Source organism: Crotalus tigris, unplaced genomic scaffold (genome assembly GCF_016545835.1).
Source record: "Crotalus tigris isolate CLP2741 ecotype Arizona unplaced genomic scaffold, ASM1654583v1 scf7180000024461.5605484, whole genome shotgun sequence".
NCBI classification, from domain to species: Eukaryota; Metazoa; Chordata; class Lepidosauria; order Squamata; family Viperidae; genus Crotalus; species Crotalus tigris.
Window position 1 is genome coordinate 229,938 of NW_024100632.1, and position 25,084 is coordinate 255,021.

The following is a 25,084-nucleotide window of genomic DNA, read 5'->3' on the forward strand; positions in this document are numbered from 1 at the left end:
TAAGTAGCTAAACCAAATCATCCCCACCCTTTAGGAGAAATGGCATTGCATTTAGAGATGGATGAAGATGCTGTGTATGTGAGTGAGATAATTTAAAAAAGCTCCATCAACATTTTCTTCTCTGCACCTTCTGGAAAATCTGGAACCCGAACTAAATTGGTTTTCACCACTAAGGGTTGTCCAACTAAGCGTGTATCTTGGATCTGATGAGCCCTTGAGAATGAAAGAGCCTTGACTTATGACCGCAGCTGAGCCCAACATTTGCTAAGTGAATTTTGCCCCGTTTTATAAGCTTTCTCGCCACAGTTGCTAAGTAAATCATTGCAGTTGTTAAGTTGCTTAACAACAGTTATTAAGTAAATCTTTGCTTGTCAGGAGGATCACATGACCCAAGGACACGGCAACCGTCATAAACATGAACCAGTTGCCAAGCATCCAAATTTTGATCGCGTGATCAGAAAAAATACTGCAAAGGTCTTAAGTGTGAAAAATGGTCGTCAGTCCCCTTTTTTCCAGTGCCATGGTAAATTCGAATGGTCACTAAACAAATTGTTCTAAGCTGAGGATTGCCTGTAGATTGATTTAGCAGAATTCAACATCTATTCTAAATGTAATTTCATAAAAACAGCAATAACAGCGAGAATGAAATGTACACATCTTTATTGAACTTCTAAAGGTAGAAACGAAGAGGACAAAGGGAGCTGGGTAGATTTCAAGGGTTTCAAGGCATTGGGAGGCTACAGACTGTAACTAGATGATGCAGAAATAGATGTTATTGATCAAACTAGAATCAGCAAAGGAAAAAAAAAAAAGAGAGAGAGAACCCTGGAGTAGGGTCAGAAGAATTCATGATGGAGTTAACAACTTCCGGACTTTGACACAGTCTTCACATGGGTGTTTTCTCCATGCCTCGCTTCACAGGTGTAAGCGTCATGTCTTTCATAATCCGATGCGCTCATTGTCAGGTAAAAACTGCTGGCAAAATATTTGTCACCTTGCTTATTGGCTTTGCTGGTCTCCACTCCAGAGGTGATCTCTTGATTATTGTCACCCTTCCATTTCAGGGTAAAGCCAGGTGGGTAAAAGTTGCTTAAGAGACACACCATGGTGGCCTTATCCAGGCTTTTGATCTCTTCCTGAGATGGAATATAGGCATTCAAAGTAGGTGATACTGTGGGTTGACCTGGAAGAAGAGAAATCATTTTAAGCTTTGAGGAATAAGAGCAAAGCCTGATCAGATTCGTAGGCACATTTCAGTCCAATCCTAAATCCATAGGCAAGTTGGAGACCCATAACTGTGTTCAGCTCTTGGGCCTCTTTTTTTTTTTTTGTTCTTGTTTTTCAATTACCCAGGTAATCATTATTTTTGAAGAATCTCGGGACACAACAAAGCATCTCAAAATGGACATTCAGACAGGGCTTTGATAAGGAAGTCAGATTTATTGTGTAAAAACCCAATTGCTTATGTAAAATCAATTAAGGCAGAAACCTCCTTGAGATACAAGTCAGAACTTACTTTCAAAAGGAAAAATACTTAAGAGATAACAGGTGACCATTTTGAATTATTTCTACCTGAAATATTATTCCCAGACAAGGTATGGTGACATTGAAAAGCAGTCAGGAAAGTAATAATCTGAAAAATAACATCTGGAGCTAGACTAGTAAGTGCTTAGAGATAATGAGAGCCCTCTATCAAGTAAGTAAGTTCTTGTAGCTGAAGAGCGTTGGAAAATAAAGAAAAAAAATTATGATGCAAAAAATAGTTTGGTCCAAACTAATTGATAACGATAAGAATATCTTAGGGTGATGGATTGGAGAAAGCTGATCCTTCTTAAGGAGTATTCAGAATGCCGGTTTTGCTCCCAGCTACTTGGATCTCAGAAAGAGTCCTTTAGTCCTCTTGTAAAGTACCTTCTAAACCTGGAATTGAATTGGTAACGCAACTCTGCTGACTCTGTGATTGCTCCAGACTTTTCACAACTCAGACAACTCAACTTTTCTATGGCATTAATGAAAACACTCTACCATTTCCTGGCTAAGGACCTTCTTCTCAACATGCTGATTTTGTACATGCAGGAATGTTCATTCCCAGTGAATGAAAGAGTTTATCTTGTTAAGGTCTGCTAGACCAAGAAAAAGAGGAAAAAAGTCATGGAGAAGCTTTACAAAATGCTATGGAGAAGGAAAGATTAGAAGGATAAATGGACTTACCTGTGACGGTTAATTGGGTTCCACCTCCGAAGATGAACCACGGTGACATATGGCCATACAAAAACCTCCCCTCATTTTCACGACAGTTCATTGAAGATAGATCCCACCTTGGACAATGAACTGGGTTTCATAAAAGTTCAAAATGGATCTGGAGCAAACGTCGTATTCCGGAAGAACAAAAATGATGAGGTGTGAGTGGTTCATACTTGGACATCACGGAAGCCATTCGTGGACAAGGAGATCATTCAAGAAAATCCAATGGATGCAGTCCCACTGATAAGTGAAGAAAACAGGACAGATTAGAGCCATCGTTCATTTTTACACTGAATTATACAGAAGAGTCACAAAATAGCTTCTAGTGATATAGCCAGTTGTAGAACACTGAGAAGTGTTGGCACTTTTGTCTAAATTAAAGTGGTTTCTTATAAATTAAGGCACTAGATCATTTTGGGGTGTAAGGACCTCCCTAATTATCAGTAGGAAAACTCTTCCAGAAACTTATTTTAATTAATCATATAATGAACATGTTGGCAGCCCAGGGAAGGTTATACCTGGGTTTTTATTAACTAAAATTCAGGAGACATACTGTAATTTCCACTAAAAGCATAACTTTCTACTGGAATTCATGGGGAATGGATCAACCTTTACATTCCTTCTGTGGGCAGTTCCTCTTTGTGTGTTCATTTGTCTTCTTATGGCCTTAGTTGTACAGGTGCTGAAATGTCAGTTCCATAGTTGTGCATGCAGCAGGCTATCGGGAATTAATTTATTTCTGATTAAAATTTATTTATTTTATTTATTTAAAACATGTATATAGCCTTGTGGCTTCCAACTGATATATCTAGTCTATCTGAATTCCATCTGTTTCAAGACAAACAGGTTGTGATTACTTAGGACAATATCCATAGATTTATGCTGGAGCACATGTGAATTGGGACTGAAAACTTGGAAAAAAATGAAATTCACGGAATGGTAATGTCATTATTGATCAGCGGGATGGCTATGTGTAGTATTGGCTACCATGTTGTTGTGATGCTAACTGGAGAGGCTTGTACTCCATCAGCTTTATCTAGTAGATCTTAGGAAGGAGAATAAAATCGTGCAAATTCTTTGGGCAAAGTTAAAGAAAGGCTTGATGACCCTTGATACATTTCATAATTTGATTGAGGATAGGTCACTGTATGGAATGCTACCCTTGAGATCCTTGTGGTCCATCCCTTAGGCATGAATAAGTCCTCCTGCCAGCCTAGAGGCCATGGCATTTGTAAAATCAAAAAGTCACTTGTGAAGTCTTTTCCTTAAACTTTGTTATGAAGAGGGATAATTTTACATTGAGGGGCTGCCTTATTGGCATTAAATGCCTATAGCAGCCTGGTTTGGAAACACCTAAAGCCTATCTTTATAAACTTGGTTGTTCCTAGTCTCTGAAGAAAGGATTCATAACAGTGTTTTTGTGTTTTCCAGGTCCAAAATAACACCATATTCCAGAAAGTGCATGCTGATTGTTAAATGAGGTGAACTTCCATGTGATGAAAGGCGTTTGGTATAGACATGAGAGGTCGTAGATGTTCTAGAAGTTCTTCTAGATCTGAAAAGTAAGATTACCCTCAGCCCAGCCTAACCTCCAAATAGTTCCTGATTGGTTATCCTAGACACCATACAATCTAAACATGATCTATCATTGTTTCTCATCCATCTGGTACCTTTGAGATATGTTGGGTCAGCAATTTCCAAAATTCCAATACCCCATGACCAATTTAATACATTCCAGTAAAGTTGAAGACACTTATGAAAAATGTCTCATTCCTAGCACAATAATGCATGGTGATATCCTCATGTTCATCAGGTCCTGAGCAACAGTGATAGAGTGTGACTTTTAATCTTGGAATCTTTTTCCCAGATCAGGTTACTAACTGGATTTCTGTGTTTAAAAAAGCTTAAGCATCTGAGGAGACAGGGGGAAAGCTTGCGTTTTCATTAAAGAATGTTTAGATTTCATAGGCGGTTTCTCGTGATGGTAAAATGTGGAAAGCCTAATTTATGCTGCCTTCATGGACACAGAGAAGCTAAAAACTGTAGGTGGGAAATCAAAATCTTAATTCAACCCACTCTGGCCCCAGGTTTTATCCTATACATTCCCAGGTCTACTATCCTCAATGTAATACACTATCATTTGGAACCAGAGGGGGAATAACTTGTGTGAGTGGATAAATATAGAAAAACTTCACGGCATCTGAAACTAGATGTGCCCTTTCTTCAATGACAACGGATTCAGCTCTCTCCTTCTTAATATTGGAGCTGGCTGATATCTGTGAGGAACAAAATGTTGAAACCATAAAGCCTTGTCTTCCCACAACTACTCCTCTTAATAAATTCGGCAAAACAATCACACAAATGAAATACATCCATCTTTATTAATGTGCTGACAGTAGAATCTAGCAGATCAAGAGGGGGGAATCGGTTTGAAGGGCGAAGGCATGGAGGGGATACAAAGAGTGTAGCTACATGGGATTGAAAGAGACACTATGGATCACACTAAAGTTTAGGAAAGAATGAATGAGACCCCAAGAGAAGGGACCCCTGTCTCCTGCCGAATGGCAGGAGAGGATACATGACGGAGTTAACAACTTCCAGATTTTGACACGCTCTTCACAATGGTCTTTCCTTCATGCGTCACTTGACAGGTGAAAGTGCCATATTTTTCATAGTCAGACGCACTCAGTTTCATGTAACTGCTGGCAAGGTATTTGTCCCCTTGCTTGGTGGCCTTGGCTGTCTCCACTCCAGATGTTATCACTTTATCATCACACTTCCATTGCAGGTCAAAATTACGTGGGTAAAATTCGCTGATGAGACAGACCACAGTATGTGGGTTCGGGCTTCTGATCTCTTCCTGGGAAGGAGCAAAGACTTGCACCGAAGGAGATACGGTGGGCTGACCTGGAAGAGAGGAAGATCTCATGAAGTTCTACACTGCATCTTAAAACTTCAACACAATATTGACAGGGTAACTAGATTGATAAATATATAGACAGTTTTCCTCATCAAGACAGCAGGGGAGAGAAACATCAAGGCAAACTTTTTCAGAATAGTGTTTGATATTCCATTGTTGCAGTCTACCAACAATTCTTTTAGTTACTTCTGTGAAACACTAAGATTTTCACCAGAAATTCTATGAGTAATATTTCTTACAGAGTCTCACTGTTATTTTTTACATCTGTTTCTCTTACAAGAACATTTGGAAGAGCAATAACTTTCTGATGACCTTGAACCTTACTTGAGTAACCATTATTTTTCTGTGCAATTAGTAGAAGACAGAGAAGACTGCATCAACAGAACATCTGGACAACAGCATGCCTTAGGGAGATGTACAGCTTGTAAATGGGTTTAACTATACCAATTATGAATTAGAATTGTTGAATTTTTTTCTCTCTACCACGCCAGAAGATTAGAAACTTAAGAGACTTCTGTATATTCAGATTCTCACTCCCCTGCTGGTTTCTCTCCCTACATGTGTGAGTTTCAGAGAGAAGAGCAATAAATTATTTTTAGTTCCTGAATGCAGTGATGTTCCACAGTGGAACAGTCGATCACATGACCTCCTATCAAAAAGCAAGAATCTTTCTCCTGGGAATCACATTTTTATTACATAAGAGAATTAAAGGACAGAAACAGAGTTGACATTCATAGCAAGTATACCTCTCTTGGAAGTCAACCCAACTTTCTAAGAGCATTTAATGTCAAAGAAAAGGTGGTCCAATTTCCCAACCCAGATTTTTTTCCGACATTTTGTGGAGAACCTCTTAGAGAAGAGAATCCAATTTATGTTAGATTCCAACTTCATGAGCGATGACTTGAAAACTCATTCTAAGTTGGTCCCTATAATCCAAAATTGATAAAATGTTCTTCTGATCTCCTTATTCCAAGTCATCAGATTGAAAGAATACATATGACATGCATGCTACCAGACGTCTCTCACAAAATACATCTTACATTTAATAGGATGTTACTTATTTTTCCCACTCAGCTGATCAATTATTTAAGGACTCTTCTCAAATTATGCTTTGAAAGAAATATTTAGGATTTAAATTGTCTATCATTTGTTTAACATATGAAGGAGAAAAAGAGAAGAATTCTGAACATCTGGAAAAAGAGATGACGTGAAACTTGGTAGTCCATTGCTTGCCTATTGTATTATTTATTTGAGATTAATGGTTTTGAATTTAAGGCTTATCCCAATGGCTAAATGTTTATGGTTTGATATGAAGGTGGTTGATCATAGTTTGGACAAAATAGAAAAAGACAATTTGACCAAACTCCTATATGACTTGCTAAAATGAAAGTTGGATGGGCCATCATTCTACCACAAGGGATCAATGCCGCTTCTGTTTCCCTTCACAATCATACCACATTCATTAACCCCTTTAAAGGTTGTTTAGGAAAGACCCCAACAACTGAGAAATGGATGGTTCATTCCCATAGCCACTTCTGCAAAGTTAAGCCAAGGAGAAATGGTGTCCTCTGAACCTGTGGCTGGTATCTTCTCATATTCATATGCTATCTATATAATATTATACATCATATCCATATGGTAGCTCTTATGCACAGAATCAGAGAGATGCTCACCCCTGCATCTGAAACATTTCTCTAGGGGTTACTTTTGTGACAGAATCTGAATATTTTCCTGAAAGGCGGAGGTGCATAATTTGGACAATCACCATCATCGCTCTAAATCTAACCCTAGATCTACTGGTAGATCCTGCTGCAGATTCCCTTTCAATTAGAGGAAAACCACTGGCCAGAATCTATTGGAGTTGGGCGGCTATAGTAAAACTTGAACAAATAAAACAAGAAAAAATAAGAAAATATCAGGATACATTGACTGATTTTGGAATGAATGATGGACTGTTGATCAAACATTCCAACATTCCCTTGCAATTTTGATGTCTGATTTTTTTAAAAAATGACCCCAATATTTTTGACCCTTCTCTGCCATATCTCTCAATAGTTTAAGAAGATGGACCGCTTTGATGACCAAACAATCAAGCAATGTATCGTATTGATAAGGTATCATATCATACTTTGGCTTATTTAATTCTATCTGGAAAAATCTAACCACACAATGACAATATCAAACTTTCACTCAACCCCATTCTATTCCATTGAAAGGACTATATTACAAACTAATCTCTCAGTTTTTCTTTAACCGAAGAATAGCTACTCCTGAGTGTAAAAGTAGCCATAAGTAAGATTTCTGAAAACCTCATTGACCCTGATCATGAAAATCAAAGTGTACCTGGGAACACCGATGATAAATAACATAGATTTGAATTAACATAGATTTGACCTGGTGTGAATATTCAGTTCTTATTGAAAGTAATCACCATTGATGAATCAAAAGCAACCCTAAAATCAAAGGAGTTAAAGTGGATAAAAAGGAGGAAAAAGATGAAAAAAATGAAAATACCACATGCAGCAAGAGATCGATTAATTGACTTACCTGTGACGGTTAGCTGGGTCCCTCCTCCGAAGACATACCACAGTGATGCACAGCTATACAAAAACCTAGTGTCATTTCATAGCAAAAAAGTCACAGAGATTTTAAAGAGAAAAATCATAAACCTCTGTTTCATATTAGAACAGGACAGGAGATGTCCTTGATATGGTTATTTCAATTTTCTTAAATCCCATGGAGTGCATTTTTTTGGGGGGAAAAAAAGCCAATGGCCCATTTTCAGAGCAGTAAAAAACGGGCCTGTTGGTGTTTTATAAAGATCTCTGGATATAGAGAGATTTCTTGAAGATTGAGTTAAATGTAAGAAGCTCAAGTGTCTGCAGCTTTTTCACTTTAGCAAATATAAGCTATGTTTAAGAAGGCACGACAAGTTACTTTGTAGGTATCAAAATTTTGTCTATGCTCAAACTGTTTTTGATGAATTTAAGCCAGTGCACTAGATCTGTTGAGTAGATCCACCAGACATGGATCAGTTTTCTGATTCTGAATTATTTTTAATAAATGTCCTCAAGGTTGAAAGCTCAGTGAATCACGCAAGATAGATAGCTTTCAGTTTCTCGGGACACCTTATATGAGGAACACTTCCAAGAAGGCCCTAGACCATGGGTTATGCCTGCTGTTATTCAGATCTACCTGTTGAATTGCTAATAAGGACAACAGATTTTTCTACAATTCTCTACCTGCTTATTCGCAAGTTACCTTAACTGTAAATACAAGAGGTCATTCCTTGTTGTTAATATTGTGCCTTGTGTGGAGACTTGGAATGCTCCATTGTGACTGTGTGATGTCCTTGAGAAGGTGTACCTTCGTGGGAACTCTGGGATAGTTTGTAAAATAAGTTTTGAAATATGTAGAAGTGATAAACAATATCTTCTAAGATAACTCTGGTCTAGGTTTTTTTTTTTTTTTGAGCCACTTGGACCTGAAGAGACTCATAGATCTGAAAAGAATCTGGGATATTTAGATAGTTCCTTAAATGTTGAGTCCTTTTTTCCCCTTTCTTGTTTTGTCCTTAGGAAATGAGGAATTTGCTCTAATCTAGAAGTTGAGTCCTTTAAAACCATCCTCTGGACTTGAACTGTCAATCAGAGCTAAAACATCAATTCCTGAATCTGATAAACACCAGTCATGGTGGAGAGATGGAAGTTTTCTTATTAAATAACCAAAGCCCAGATGTTTTCAAACCAATGGCAAAATATTTATTTGTAGCCCTGCTTGCATCTTTCCATGATGGTCAACGTTTTTTTCCCCTTTTATTGTTAACTTTATAGCATTTTTTCCTTGTATATTTGTTTATAATGTTGCTTTTGGCATGAATTAATAGGTGTACTTTTACTATTTGTGACTTGAGAGATAGTAGATAGATGATAGATAGATAGATAGATAGATAGACAGACAGACAGACAGACAGACAGATAGATAGATGATAGATAGCTATAGATGCTAGATAGCTAGACAGACAGACAACAGACAGACACATAGATGATAGATGATAGATAGCTATAGATGCTAGATAGCTAGATAGCTAGACAGACAGACAGACAGACACAGACAGACAGACAGACAGACAGACAGACAGACAATAAGACTGAAATGTCCCATTCCATCCAATCCTATATATTGATGTCAGCTGGAGGACTGGTTAAAGTTATTGGAAGAATCTCTATGACCCCACATCTCCCTGAATCTGTTAGCATTACTACTAAAGAACAAGGCATTTTCATTTCATATATGTTTACAACACCACTTTTTGCATGAATTAAGGATATGGGTACTTTTACACTTTGTGACTTGAGAGATGGTAGTTCAACTATATATTCACTGTGTATCAGTTGGAGGACGAGGAGTTATTGGAAGGGCTGCCGTGAGCTCATATATTCCCAAATTTGCTAGCATTGCTACTAAAGGACAAGATATTTTCATTTGAAACTTGAGAAGCATTCATGTGTGAATGTATTGCAACATCCATGTAGGGTCCAAAACCAGATGATGGTTCTTGATATTCCCAAGAGAATCAGACCTAGGGTTTTTTTGGGTAACTGTTTAACTGGGCAAAATTGGACCTTGGAAACAGACTGCTTTTCCTTAAAGATAACCAAGTTTATATAGCTCTGTATTCTTGATGAATTTGATGAAACAATCACGCAAATGAAATACATCCATCTTTATTAATGTGCTGACAGTAGAATCTAGCAGATCAAGAGGGGGGAATCGGTTTGAAGGGCGAAGGCATGGAGGGGATACAAAGAGTGTAGCTACACGTGATAGAAGGAGACACTATGGATCACACTAAAGTTTAGGAAAGAATGAATGAGACCCCAAGAGAAGGGACCCCTGTCTCCTGCCGAATGGCAGGAGAGGATACATGACGGAGTTAACAACTTCCAGATTTTGACACGCTCTTCACAATGGTCTTTCCTTCATGCGTCACTTGACAGGTGAAAGTGCCATATTTTTCATAGTCAGACGCACTCAGTTTCATGTAACTGCTGGCAAGGTATTTGTCCCCTTGCTTGGTGGCCTTGGCTGTCTCCACTCCAGATGTTATCACTTTATCATCACACTTCCATTGCAGGTCAAAATTACGTGGGTAAAATTCGCTGATGAGACAGACCACAGTATGTGGGTTTGGGCTTCTGATCTCTTCCTGGGAAGGAGCAAAGACTTGCACCAAAGGAGATACGGTGGGCTGACCTGGAAGAGAGGAAGATCTCATGAAGTTCCACACTGAATCTTAAAACACAAGTAACTAGACTGATAAATGTATAGACAGTTTTCCTCATCAAGACTGCAGGGGAGGGAGTGGGGAAAACGTCAAGGCAACATTTCTCAAAATAATACGTTGATAAGATGGTAAAAATCATAAGACCCCCTTCTTAAGAGAGAGAAGAACATTATTTAAAAGTTAACACCACAAGGAGCTATTATGTACCATGGACAAAAGAGATTCCTATTGTTTGGTATAGGAGCCTAAATAAAACTTTTATTTTAAATGATTTGTTCTCCCAAATCATTGGCCGTCTACCAACAATTCTTGTAGTTAGTTCTTTCCATCAGAGTAAGATTTCCTGCATGTTCCCACTTAGGAATATCTGCAGGTATCCGCAGGGGAGTTACTTTCCAAAATTATTTCTCTTAGAAGAACATTTTGAAGAGGAAATAGTTTTCTGATTATTTTAATCTTGCTTGAGCAGCAATTATTTTTCTTTGCATTTTGTGGAGGAGAAATGGGACTGCATCAAGACAACATCTGGACAACAGCATTGCTTAGAGAGAAGTACAACTTGTAAATGAATTAGATTTTTTTTAGAAAAAAATTCTCTATCATGCCCGGAGGAAGATTAGAAACTAAGTACCTTCTGTCTATGCAGATTGCTTACCCCCATGTTGGTTTTTCTCTCTCTCTACATGTGTGAGTTTGAGAGAGAGGAAGAGAAATAAATTATTTTTAGTTCCTGAATGCAGTGATGTTCTTTCTCTGTGCTGGAATAGTCAACTATGTGAGCTGAAGTATGAATTCTTTTCCTAGGAAACACATTTTGACTGCACAAGAGAATTAAAGGGCAGAAATAGAGTTGAGTTTCATGGAATGCATTGATGCCAACCCAACTTTCCAGAAACATTCAAACTCAATGGTTCAAATGTTTAGAGCTGAGTTTCATGTCAACCCAACTTTCTAAGAACATTTAAACTCAATGCCAAAGAAAACATGGCCCAATCTCCTAATCCAGATTTCTTTTTACATTTTGTGCATCTCAAATGATCCTCTGAAAGAAATATATTGGATTTAAACTTTTTATCATTGGTTTAATGCATGCAGGAGAAAAATACCAAACTCTGAACATCTGCAAAAGAGATAACATCAAAATTTATAGTCCTTTACTTGCATACTATGTTACTTATCTGTGTTAAATAATTTGAATTTAAGTCTTGTCCCAATTTATCAATTTTGAGGGGAGTAAATGAGAATTATGGTGTGATGTGAAGGTGGTTGATCTTATTAGTTTGAAAAAAAAAAGGAAAAGACAATTCCAGCAAACGGCCATTTATCTTCCTATTGGAAACCCAACACATTAGTTAGATACCACTTTTGTTTCTTTCACAATCATACCATATTCATTTACCCCTTTGAAGGTTGTTTTGGAAGGGACCTCACAACTGAGAAATTCAGATTAATTCACATATCCATTTCTGCAAGTTTGAGCCATTGAGAAAACAATCCCCTCTGAATCTCTGGTTGTGGCTATCCAACCCATTTATCTACACAATCTGAGAGATGCTTATATCATTATAAAATTTCCCAGGTTGTGGCTGAATCTGAAAAAAATTGGCAGAGGTGAAGGTGCATAAATCTAACCCTAGATCTAATAGTAGATCCTGCAGAGGATCCCTTTTTCAATCAAAGGGAAATCCCAGCACGGAGTCCATTGAAGCTGGTGGTTACAAAAAAAATACACCTTGAATAAATAATTAAAACAAGAGAGAAAAAAAACAAGAAAACATCAGGATATGTAGTAAAGCTTTAACTCACTGCAATGGCTGATTTGGCTGTTGGAATGAATGATGGACAATTGATCAGACATTCCAACATTTTAATGTAATTTTGATGATGGAAGATTAAACTCTCTGCCTTGTCTTTCAGAGGCTGTAGGATGATGGAGACTTTTTTTAAAGCAAATGATAAAGCAAAAGAACAGATTGACCATGGATCATACTTCAGTTTACTTAATTCCACTTGGGAAATCTAAACACAGGGTGCTAAAGTCAAATCCCAGCCAATCCCATTCAGTTCCACTGAAGAGAACACAATACAAATTAATCTCTCTGTTTTCCTTTAATCCACAGAAAAAACTATGCCTGAGTATAAAAGTAGTGATCAGTGAGATTTCTCGGGATCTCATTGACCCTGATCTTGAAAATCAAAATATATCTGTGAACAGGAAAGACAAAACAATATAGATTCGAATCCACCTGTCCTGACTTGAGCTAAATGTTCAAAACATCACCACTGATGAATCAAAAGCAACCCTAAAATCAAAGTGCATGGAGCCAAAGTAGGAAAAGAGGAGGAAAAAAATGAAAAAATCACATGCAGAAAGAAAGATTTGGGATCAATTAATTGACTTACCTGTGACAGTTAGGTCGGTTCCTCCTCCGAACACCCACCACAGTGATACACAGCTGTACATAAACCTACTCTCTCTTGATGCTCTTGAGTAAGTGGTGAGTCTCCTTGACATGGTCATTTCAAGTCTTTTAAATCCCATGGAATGTATTTTGGAAAAAGAAACCAATGGTCCATTTTTGGAGTAGTAAAAGAAGGATTTGTTAGTGAACTTCAATTCTTGAAGCGATTCCTTTCTGGATGCAGGCAGATGGTAGATTCCTTCAAGACTATGTGAAAGAAGCCCAAGTGTCTGCAGCTTTGCCAGTTTAAAAAAATATAAACTATGCTTAAGAAGTGTGAAAAGTTACTTTGTAGGAACTGAAGTTTTGTCTATGCTGTAATTGTTTTGGATGGATTTCACCAATGCACTGGATCTGTTCTTGAAGTACAGTTTGATCACTGTAGTATGATTACTGTAGTCCATTGTTAAGAATAGTTTTCAGTAGATCCATCGGAAAATTGAACCCCAGGAAGTTTCTCCTTTATGATTCGGGCTCATCCAATTTAAATGTCCTTGACATTGAAAGCTCAGTGGATCATTCCAGATAGATAGCTTTAAATTTCTTGGGATACGTTATACGAGGAAGGCCCTGGACCATGGCTTCTGCCTGCTTATATTCAGATCTACCTGTTGAATTTCTAATAAGGACAATTGAGATTTTTCTGAATGAGTTACAATTCTCTACATGCTTATCTGAGGTTTCCTTAACTGTAAATATAAGAGATCATACCACGAAGTCAACATTATGTCTAGTATGGGGATTTTGACTGCTCCATTGTGATTGTGTGATGTCCTTTAGAATGTGTACTTTCATGAAAACTCTGGGTTAGGTTGTAAAATAACTTTTGAAATAGAGAGACAACTGAGATTTTTCTGGATGAGTTACAATTCTCTACATGCTTATCTATTTGTTGTTGTTAATTGCGAAGTCGTGTCCGACCCATCGCGACCCCATGGACAACGTTCCTCCAAGTCTTTCTGTCCTCTACCATCTTCTGGAGTCCATTTAAGTTCACACCTACTGCTTCAGTGACTCCATCCATGCTTATCTATACATAACTGTAAATACAAGAGGTCATATCTTGTTGTTAATATTGTGCCTTGTGTGGAGATTTGGAATGCTCCATTGTGCTTGTGTGATGACCTTTAGATTGGAAACGCTGGAATCGGTTGTAAAATAAGCTTTTACATATAGAGAGGATAGGGACAACATCTCCTAAGGTTTTAGATCTTCTTCCAGGGCCTTTTTCTGAGAGAGTGGAAATGCAATGTTTGAGACACTGCCCTTGGACCTAGAGTAATTCATAGGTCTGAAAAGAATCTGGGATGTCTAGGTGGATGCTTAAAACCCATCAATGCTTCTTCTCTTGTCTCTTGTTTCTTATTTTGTCCTCAGGGAATAAGGAATTAACTCTGAAGAATGACAAAAGAAACATCTTGTGAAGGGCTTGAGCAATATTCAACCAGACCAATGGAATATTAATATTCCCCAAATAGCTTTGAATTTGCAAGCAGTCTGTGTAAACAACTAAACCTGCCTTTGCATGTGGGTTTCCTAGCTAGATACTGGTTTGATGACACCTGATCAGTTTGCCATACGATGAGGTGAGTATGTATTTGCTCGAATCTAGAAGCCTACTTCATTTGTTTATTTAATTTATTTATTTATTAAATGTATTGGTGGGCCATCTTACCACAAGGTTTTTTTTTTAATTAAATAAAATGCCCTCTGTATTTGAACTGTGAATCAGAGCTAAAACACCAATTCCTGGATCTGATGAATCCCAATCATGATGAAGAGATAGAAGTATTCTTATTAAATGGCTAACACCCAGGTATTTTGAAGCCAATGGCCAAATATTTACTTCTAGACTTGCTTGGGCCCTTCCATGATTGTCAACGCGTTTTCCCCTTTTATATATGTTTGTAATACCACTTTTTGTATGAATTAAGGATATGGGGTGGATATGACTTGAGAGATAGTAGTTCAACTATATATTCACTGTGTATCAGTTGGAGGACGAGGAGTTATTGGAAGGGCTGCCGTGAGCTCATATATTCCCAAATCTGCTAGCATTGCTACTAAAGGACAAGATATTTTCATTTGAAACTTGAGAAGCATTCATGTGTGAATTTATTGCAACATCCATGTAGGGTCCAAAACCAGATGATGGTTCTTGATATTCCCAAGAGAATCAGACCTAGGGTTTTTTTGGGTAACTGTTTAACTGGGCAAAATTGGACCTTGGAAACAGACTGCTTTTCCTTAAAGATAACCAAGTTTATATAGCTCTGTATTCTTGATGAATTTGATGAAACAATCACGCAAATGAAATACATCCATCTTTATTAATGTGCTGACAGTAGAATCTAGCAGATCAAGAGGGGGGAATCGGTTTGAAGGGCGAAGGCATGGAGGGGATACAAAGAGTGTAACTACACGTGATAGAAGGAGACACTATGGATCACACTAAAGTTTAGGAAAGAATGAATGAGACCCCAAGAGAAGGGACCCCTGTCTCCTGCCGAATGGCAGGAGAGGATACATGACGGAGTTAACAACTTCCAGATTTTGACACGCTCTTCAAAATGGTCTTTCCTTCATGCGTCACTTGACAGGTGAAAGTGCCATATTTTTCATAGTCAGACGCACTCAGTTTCATGTAACTGCTGGCAAGGTATTTGTCCCCTTGCTTGGTGGCCTTGGCTGTCTCCACTCCAGATGTTATCACTTTATCATCACACTTCCATTGCAGGTCAAAATTACGTGGGTAAAATTCGCTGATGAGACAGACCACAGTATGTGGGTTTGGGCTTCTGATCTCTTCCTGGGAAGGAGCAAAGACTTGCACCGAAGGAGATACGGTGGGCTGACGTGGAAGAGAGGAAGATCTCATGAAGTTCCACACTGAATCTTAAAACACAAGTAACTAGATTGATAAATGTATAGACAGTTTCCCTCATCAAGACTGCAGGGGAGGGAGTGGGGAAAACGTCAAGGCAACATTTCTCAAAATAGTACGTTGATAAGATGGTAAAAATCATAAGACCCCCTTCTTAAGGGAGAGAAGAACATTATTTAAAAGTTAGAGGAGATATTTGGGTGACTTCCTTCGCACTCAGAAGGTAATTTTAACACCACAAGGAGCTATTATGTACCACGGACAAAAGAGATTCCTATTGTTTGGTATAGGAGCCTAAATAAAACTTTTATTTTAAATGATTTGTTCTCCCAAATCATTGGCAGTCTACCAACAATTCTTGTAGTTAGTTCTGTGAACCAGAAATTCTTTCCATCAGAGTAAGATTTCCTGCATGTTCCCACTTAGGAATATCTGCAGGTATTCGCAGGGGAGTTACTTTCCAAAATTATTTCTCTTAGAAGAACATTTTGAAGAGGAAATAGTTTTCTGATTATTTTAATCTTGCTTGAGCAGCAATTATTTTTCTTTGCATTTTGTGGAAGAGAAATGGGACTGCATCAAGACAACATCTGGACAACAGCATTGCTTAGAGAGAAGTACAACTTGTAAATGAATTAGATTTTTTTTTAGAAAAAAACTCTCATGCCCGGAGGAAGATTAGAAACTAAGTGCCTTCTGTCTATGCAGATTGCTTACCCCCATGTTGGTTTTTCTCTCTCTCTACATGTGTGAGTTTGAGAGAGAGGAAGAGAAATAAATTATTTTTAGTTCCTGAATGCAGTGATGTTCTTTCTCTGTGCTGGAATAGTCAACTATGTGAGCTGAAGTATGAATCCTTTTCCTAGGAAACACATTTTGACTGCACAAGAGAATTAAAGGGCAGAAATAGAGTTGAGTTTCATGGAATGCATTGATGCCAACCCAACTTTCCAGAAACATTCATACTCAATGGTTCAAATGTTTAGAGCTGAGTTTCATGTCAACCCAACTTTCTAAGAACATTTAAAATCAATGCCAAAGAAAACATGGCCCAATCTCCTAATCCAGATTTCTTTTTACATTTTGTGTATCTCAAATGATCCTCTGAAAGAAATATATTGGATTTAAACTTTTTATCATTGGTTTAATGCATGCAAGAGAAAAATAACCAAACTCTGAACATCTGCAAAAGAGATAACATCAAAATTTATAGTCCTTTACTTGCATACTATGTTACTTATCTGTGTTAAATAATTTGAATTTAAGTCTTGTCCCAATTTATCAATTTTGAGGGGAGTAAATGAGAATTATGGTGTGATGTGAAGGTGGTTGATCTTATTAGTTTGAAAAAAAAAAGGAAAAGACAATTCCAGCAAACGGCCGTTTATCTTCCTATTGGAAACCCAACACATTAGTTAGATACCACTTTTGTTTCTTTCACAATCATACCATATTCATTTACCCCTTTGAAGGTTGTTTTGGAAGGGACCTCAGAACTGAGAAATTCAGATTAATTCGCATATCCAGTTTTGCAAATTTGAACCATTGAGAAAACAATCCCTTCTGAATCTATAGTTGTGGCTATCCAACCCATTTATTTACACAATCTGAGAGATGCTTACATCATTATAAAATTTCCCAGGTTGTGGCTGAATCTGAAAAATTTGGTAGAGGTGAAGATGCATAAATCTAACCCTAGATCTAATAGTAGATCCTGCAGAGGATTCCTTTTTTAATCAAAGGGAAATATTATATAAATAGTGTTTTAAGATGATATACCTCAACTCTATGAACCAAAACATTAGTCACAGATCCTTTTAAAAAAAAAAGAATGATCAGTGCTGGACTTAACACAAATTCACAAATACTTGTCTAGGATTTATTTTCATAGGGGAAAAAAATCTACGGTATTTAGAACTTCAAAGATTATCTCAACCTTCCCTCATTTTATTCCTTCAGTTCAGATCTTAGCAGAAGGAATATTTGCAATTAGATAAAGAAATCTAAACATTCAAGCAAGGGAAAAGCTGAATTTTATTTAAGGTTACAAGTTCTATTTCTCTATTTTTTCAAAACTCCCTTTTGCCTTAAAATCAGATACGGCATGGAAACTCACATTCTAACATTTTGCAACACACTATTTTTCTTACATTGACTTGTTTAAACCTACTTTACTGCATTCCTTTTTTGACCAATCAAAAAGACTTGATAGGATTCAATTTTTAAATTATCTATCTAATGAGGTAAATCCTCTTTAAATTAACTATGTGCAAATAAAACGAGATATTGAAGAAGTGTACAACACTTTGCTTGATATTTTGCCATCATCATCACCTGGATTAGTGAGAGATAGTGAGAGACAAACTATTAAACACAATAAGGATACATGAGCATGCTTTTTAGGGGAAAAAATATAACACCTTGGAGAAAAAAAGGATCATGAAAGCAAAATGTGATGAACACGAACAATCGGATCACTTCATCCTCTATTTGTAAACATGGCTTAATCCAAGTAAGGGCATATTATATTTCAGACTTAATCAGCTCAAAAAAGACAACCCCCCCTTTATATTTAATCTATTTAAGAGTTTATTCAACATCAAAAAAAAAAAAAATCCAGCATTTTTTAACGTAAACTGATGAGCTACGCCGAAGATGCTTCATTCGAGACAGAGAAAAGAAAAACAACAAGAACAACACAAATTAAAATAACAAACGGTTGGGAAAAAATTGTATTGGCATTTTAAAAAGATTTACCTGTGACTGTCAACTGGGTTCCAGAGCCGAAGATATACACACAGTGAGTGAGGGCCATATAAAAATATTTCCTCTAGAACTTTACTTCTGCTTTCTGATCTTTTTTTTATAAGTCTTTTTTCAAAGTCATAATTCGCTCTGCAAAACTTACTCGTTTGGCAAACACAATCATATTTTTCCACATTATTATTTTTTTTGAACGAGCAGGCAAGCTGGATCGCATATTGTATGGAAGTTCTTTGCAATTTTTCCCACTAAGGTAATCCCCACAAAGAGAAGGAATACTCTGCTCAAAATGTTTCCATGAAATTCCACATTCTTTTCAACTCATCCTCAAACATTTTCTCTCCCATTCTCAGATATTTGGTTAAGAGGGCCATAGAATCATTAAGAGTTGGACGTGACTGATGGATAACATCTTTATCATATCATCATCCAATCCAGAAACAGTAGGAAAACAAGTATATCGACATTTTAAAAAAACTTACCTGTGACTGTCAACTGGGTTCCAGCGCCGAAGATAATCACACAGTGAGTAATGACCATACAAAAACATTTACTTCTGCTTTCTGATCTTAGATTTTATATATACAGTATATATATATATAAGTCTATTGCTCACTTTGTAGGGGGTATGGACTTGGTCATTTTTTTAGTTCATTTTTTTATTAGTTTATCAAAATATAATATAAATACAAAATACAAAAGAAAATAATGGGAAAATAAGGGAGGAAAAAGGGAAGAGAAAACGTAGGGCAAGAGAGAGAGAGAGAGAGAGAGAGAGAGAGAGAGAGAGAAAAGCATTGACTTCCAATTCCTTTTGGTGCAGTAGAATAAGATAATAGCATCAAACCTCATTTTTTAATTTTTATATAATAATATAAACTAGCCATTTTTATAACAACGCACCTATCTAATCAGCAAAAACTAAAATCAAAGTTTTATTTTTTTTCCACCTCAAGAAAAAAGACCAGAAGGGGTTTCCAAATAAAAACAAAAGTAATTGTGTTCTTTTCTTTAATCAAAGCAGTCAATTTAGCCATCTCTGCTAACTCCATCAAGTTGTGTGGCTTTGCCGTTTTGAGTTGGACCACCCTTGCTTCTACTAAGTTCTTTTTTCAAAGTCATAATTCGCTTTCCAAAAATTTACTCACTTGGCAAACACAATCGTATTTCCAAATTTCTTTTTTTGAACGAGCAGTCAAGCTGGATCGCATATTCTATGGAAGTTCTTTGCAATTTTTCCCACTAAGCTAATCCCGCAAAGAGAAGGAACACTCTGCTCAAAATATTTCCATGAAATTCCACATTCTTTTCAACCCATCCTCAAACATTTTCTCTCCCATTCTCAGAGAAATTCCATCATCAAACATTTTCTCTCCCATTCTCAGATGCTTGGTTACATTAGTTCATCTGTTTGAGAGTTCTTTATACAACGCTAAGTAGCACAAGGTTGGAAGATGTGGAGAGCCCCGGCCCATAGAATTAGTAAGAGTTGGACATGACTGAATGGATAACACCTTCATCATATCATCATCCAATCCAGAAACAGTTGGAAAACAATTGTATCGGTATTTTAAAGAGACTTACCTATCGCTGTCATTCACATCAAGTAATGGCCACGCAACAATACTATATAATAATCTATTCCCATGAATGTCCATGAATTCCACACTCTCTTCAACCCATCATTGACATTGCTCTTCCATTCTCAAATATTTGCTTAATAATAACTGATTTTAGAAATAAAATGACATCACTGCTTTCTTAAATCCCTCACATGTGAATAATTTAGATTGTGACAATTAGGCATAACATAACTAAAGAGAGATTAAAGCCATGGGGAAGCAATTTCCCTTCCTACCTGAATTCCAGGTCCACAGTGAACTTTCTTTGATGTTTTGAATCAGAAGAATTAAGGTGCTTTCATCCCGGAACCAGACCTGTCTTGGATCATCCAGAACTACTCCAAATCCAGAACTACTCCAAATCCCAAAGAAGGGATTTCTTTGTAGCATCTTTGACAAATTAATGGTGGAGGCAGAGAAGAAGAAGACGGTGAAATAAAACTCATCCATTTCGTCCAGTGGAACTTACAAATGAAAACTTTTTCTTATAAATAGTGGATGTTGGATAGATTCCTGTGCATTAATCCGAAACCACAATGCAATTCTCTTTTGAGGCAGGAAGACAGTTTTTCTAGAACAGGTCTTGCTCTCTGGGAAAATTATAATCCATTTAGCTTTGTTCTTCTCCATTTTCCAAAGGCAGGTTCTTTTATTTTCAAAATAACATTATCCATAAATAAGAGGTTTTGGAAAGATCAAGGGAGGCCGAATATATCCAGAAGTATGATGAATCTTTAGGGAAGAAGAAGTAAAGAAAGAAAATGGCCCTGAAACTGCTTTAAATATGAAGGCATATTTAGTGGCCACAGAAAATGGTCAATCTGAGGGATAGAAACAGAAAGAAACCAAAATCCACCTACAATTATAAATGTAGGCTCCTAAGCAGGAGTGTTGTGTGATCTTTTGTTGTAAATCCAATTAAATCATCAATTTATCTTTACCTGAAAGGCATCGAGTGGTACCTGCAGCCTAAAAATAATGGCTTAAAAAAGAGAGAGGCTTTCCTGTTTGCATTCCTATCACCACTAAGATATCCATTAGAGAAGAGCTATTCAAAATGGCATCCATATGGCCAAGCGATCCCATTTCCTGGCCAGCCAGAAGATCCACAAGATTTCCATGGAAACCAACACAGGAGGAAGAGAAAGATACGTGATCAATGTAATCCACATCAAGCCCAGTTCATATGCACAAAGCTTGAGTACTCCCTTCTCCACTTCTGAAGGCATCTGGTAACCTTCAACAACAAACGTTCATCAGATGCATCTGGCATTTTCGGAAACCACAAAGAACCGTTTTTCTTACCACGTGACTTTGCATTTTCTGTCCATCAGCCTCCTCAGGTGGAGAAGGGGTGAGGTTCTCCATGGCCCAAACATCTGTCAGTGACGTACACTGTTCGTGGCTGGAAAGGTAGAGAATTTGCGGTCGTTATCAGAGCACCACACACGCTGAAACAGATTTTCTTAGAATTCAACATTCATTGTTAAAACCAAAACTGGAAAAGACTTGTAAGCCATCAATCCAAAGCTCTGCTCAGGACTGGAAGTTAAGAGTATTTCCATAGTAGCACAGTTACTTCTAGTAAGAAAAGTCTAGTTAGACTTCTAGTTCCATCGTTTTTACAATATAGGAATGTCCAAAGAGGATCTCTCTCTTTTTTTTTTTGCTAATTTACTCATTTGATGGAAGACCAGTCAATTCAGCTTGATCTGATTATATTGGCTAATATGTACAACTATTTGATTACGATGTTCTATATTAATATATTGGATATATTGCATTCTCTGGAACAACAGCAGTTCCAGAAGGACAACACAGCACACTTCAGCAAAAAGAATTGTGCAAATTTCAGTAAATTGTTAAAAACAAATAAATAAACACAGTTCGCACCTGAACATCACACAAAAGCTTCCATAATATGGAAATACCAGCGATTAGATTTGGATTATGATTCGATTTCAAAACGTTGATTGGTTTCTCTTCAAAATGAGGCTTTGATGATTAATGTTAAACTAATGTGAAAAACCCTGAACTGTTTAGGGGCTGTATCAAACCAGATAGTTATAGAAGTACAAATGTCAGACTTGGTAATTCCAGCAGTTTTTTGGGCACTGAACATCTTGAGTTGGTATCTTCTTGATCTATTTCACCATCTGCTGGCAAGATCTGGCTTTTCAGTTGTTTTTCAGTCATAATCTGGGTATCAAAATACAAGGGGGGGGGGATGCTGATGACTTAGGTCACATCCCCCTCCGATGGTACTGAATAATGTTGCATGTGAATTTTAAAATTTCAGCTCTCTTTGTTGCAACCATCTCAGTCTGGAGAAATCCTGAAGATGGCAGCAGAACCAAAGAGATGCCAAAAGGCTCCTTGTTTCTCCAGCTTCTTCCTCCAAATAAAATACAGGATACAAAAGGTCACGACTGCCAGCCGAGCTCAGATGTGAAGGCTGTTACTAAGCATTCCTGATGCTCACAAGTCACTTGAGAAGAAAAACAGAAATGAAAATGTCTTCGGCTTTCCAGATGCTCAAAATGGTCACTGGGAAATAAACACATTTTTAGTTAGAAGAAGAAAAAGAAAATAAAAGATCTTCTTAAAAGAAAAACTCATCAAATCAACACTTGTGATGACATGCAAGGCAATCTGATTACTTTCTCCCTATTAGTTTTTTAAATAAAGAATTCTGTATCGGAGTGAGTTGGATTGAATGCATTATTGCTGTGGCATTTTGCTTTATTAAGCGTTTTATTTTTTTCTATAATGATTTGTTAAATTTATATACTGCCTAATTCCCGTGGGCAGTTGATTATGCTTCTATTGTATATGAGTTCTGGACAGTCTCTTTTGATTGCGAGGGAATGCAAGTCCAAGAAATAAATAAACGGACTTCAAAGAGGTTAGAGAATGAAGGAATGAAGGTTTAACTTATCTATGGTGCCAAACATCTTCTTCTTTATCCATGGTTTGCTTGTTTTTTGCAAGTTGGACTTCTGGATTTCGTGTGTTTGTGGGTGTTTTCATTATCTGTGAGGGCAAAATGACCCACAGAAGTTTGCAAAATGTGTAAAGTAGTTATCTTTACGTTTTCCTTATCTATGCTGAGACTGAAACACGATCCAATGAATAACAATGACCACTTGTAGAATATTTATAGCTCAAGGTTGAAATGAGGGGATCCTTGATGCTCTCTGAGCTTGGTGTTTTTCTTGAAGATGTTTCATTACCCAAACTAGGTAACATAATCAGTGTTAGGGTTTCCCCTCCACAAGCATTGATCATGTTACCTAGTTTGGGTAATGGAACATCTTCAAGAAAACCACCAAGCCCAGAAGGCACCAGGGACCTCTCATGTTGTTCAAAACTAGTCGGGTGGAGGATAGCTATCACAAGGTTGTGAGGTGTCCAAGGGATTTCTGGGGGCTGTGATGATGAACCATTAATTTAATAGTTGTTCCAATATCTAAGGAACTGCCACAAAGAAGAGGGGGATCAACCTATTCTCCAAGCCACCAGAAGGCAAGACAAGAAGCAACAGATGGAAACTAATCAAGGAGAGAAGCAACCTAGAACTAAGGAGGAATTTCCTGACAGAACAATTAATCAATGGAACTACCTGCCTCCAGAAATTGTGAATGTTCCAACACTGGAAGTTTTTAAAGAAAAGACTGGACAGCCATTTGTCTGAAATGGTCTAGTGTTTCCTGCCTGAGTAGAGGGTTGGACTAGAAGACTTCCAATTCCAATTCTGTTATTTTATTTATTTATTAAATTTCTATGCCACCCATCTCACTGATAACGACGATTCTGGGCAGCCCGGTGATAAAATGTGAGAAAGTGCTAGAACTTAATTAAAATTAGAAAATTGAATAGAAAAAAACTTTTTGAGTTGCTAGAGGTTGCTCTGCCGCTGGGGGGGAAAAAAAAAAAACCTCAAGGAGAGAGAAGCAACATGCTGTAGAAATGGGAAGGACGGTTTTTGTCTCACTTCTCCATCAGAAGGCATCACTGTGAAATGTGTTGCTGTGCCAGGTGGCACAATAATAATCAGCCTCATCTTCGCTCATAACTCCAGAAATGGTTAAAAAAACCGCTATTTGTGGAGGAATCTTTGGAACCGGAGAATCGAGAAGAAATCCCAGAGCCTTGACCCTTGTCTGAATCTGTGTGGTAGTGTAAGAGAAAACGTGGAGAACTTGGAAGCTTCTGCTGGACCCAGTATATCCTGTAGCTGCCAACGTTGACCCCACTGGCCAAGATGCAGGGCAGTTTCACCGTGTTTCCTGGGGACACTGAGGCTGATGGAGGCTGAGACACTACACTCTGTGAGGTTGATCCTAGAGGAAAACAAAACAAAAGCTTTACACACTTTTAGTTCACGAGTTACAGCTATTTGAAAGCAATTCCATATAACATGATCTCACCTTTGGACCACACCACCAAGATACTAAGACAAAGAGCCCAGAACATAGTGATGAAGTTTGGTGGCTCAGAAGAAGAATAAATAGATCCACCATGGAGATGAAATTGTGTCTTCTCATCTTTTATACCCTTCTTGCTCGTTTTGGTGGAGCAGGAAAGCTCCTCCTTCATGTTAATGAGGTGCTACTTAAATAGTTCCTGAGATATTTACGTCGAATGCTTCTCACTCTAATTTGGCTGGATGCTTGTCACCCTGGCTTCTCTCTCAATTCATGTTCATTGGGTCAATAACACTATCGAACTGTCTCATCTTTCCCCATTCCTTTCTCCTTTTGCTGTCCATCTCTCCCACATCCAGGTCTTTTCCAAAGGGTTCTCTCTTCTCATTAGATGGCCAAAGGATTTGAGCTTCAGCTTCAACATCTCTCTCTCTCTCTCTCTCTCTCTCTCTCTCTCTCTCTCTCTCTCTCTCTC

General features: G+C 37.5%; 1 protein-coding gene across 1 annotated transcript; it reads right to left on the reverse strand.

Annotated features, from left to right (window-relative positions):
* Positions 1 to 4,606: 4,606 nt before the first annotated feature.
* Positions 4,607 to 24,688, reverse strand: LOC120303203 (immunoglobulin lambda-1 light chain-like). Its single transcript, XM_039332514.1, is given in 8 exon segments — positions 4,607 to 5,151; positions 7,712 to 7,776; positions 9,549 to 9,627; positions 10,106 to 10,420; positions 12,855 to 12,889; positions 24,203 to 24,276; positions 24,278 to 24,525; positions 24,613 to 24,688. Coding segments are annotated over 8 exon segments (1,182 nt in total). The 5' UTR covers positions 24,659 to 24,688; the 3' UTR covers positions 4,607 to 4,831.
* Between the last annotated feature and the right edge of the window lie 396 nt (positions 24,689 to 25,084).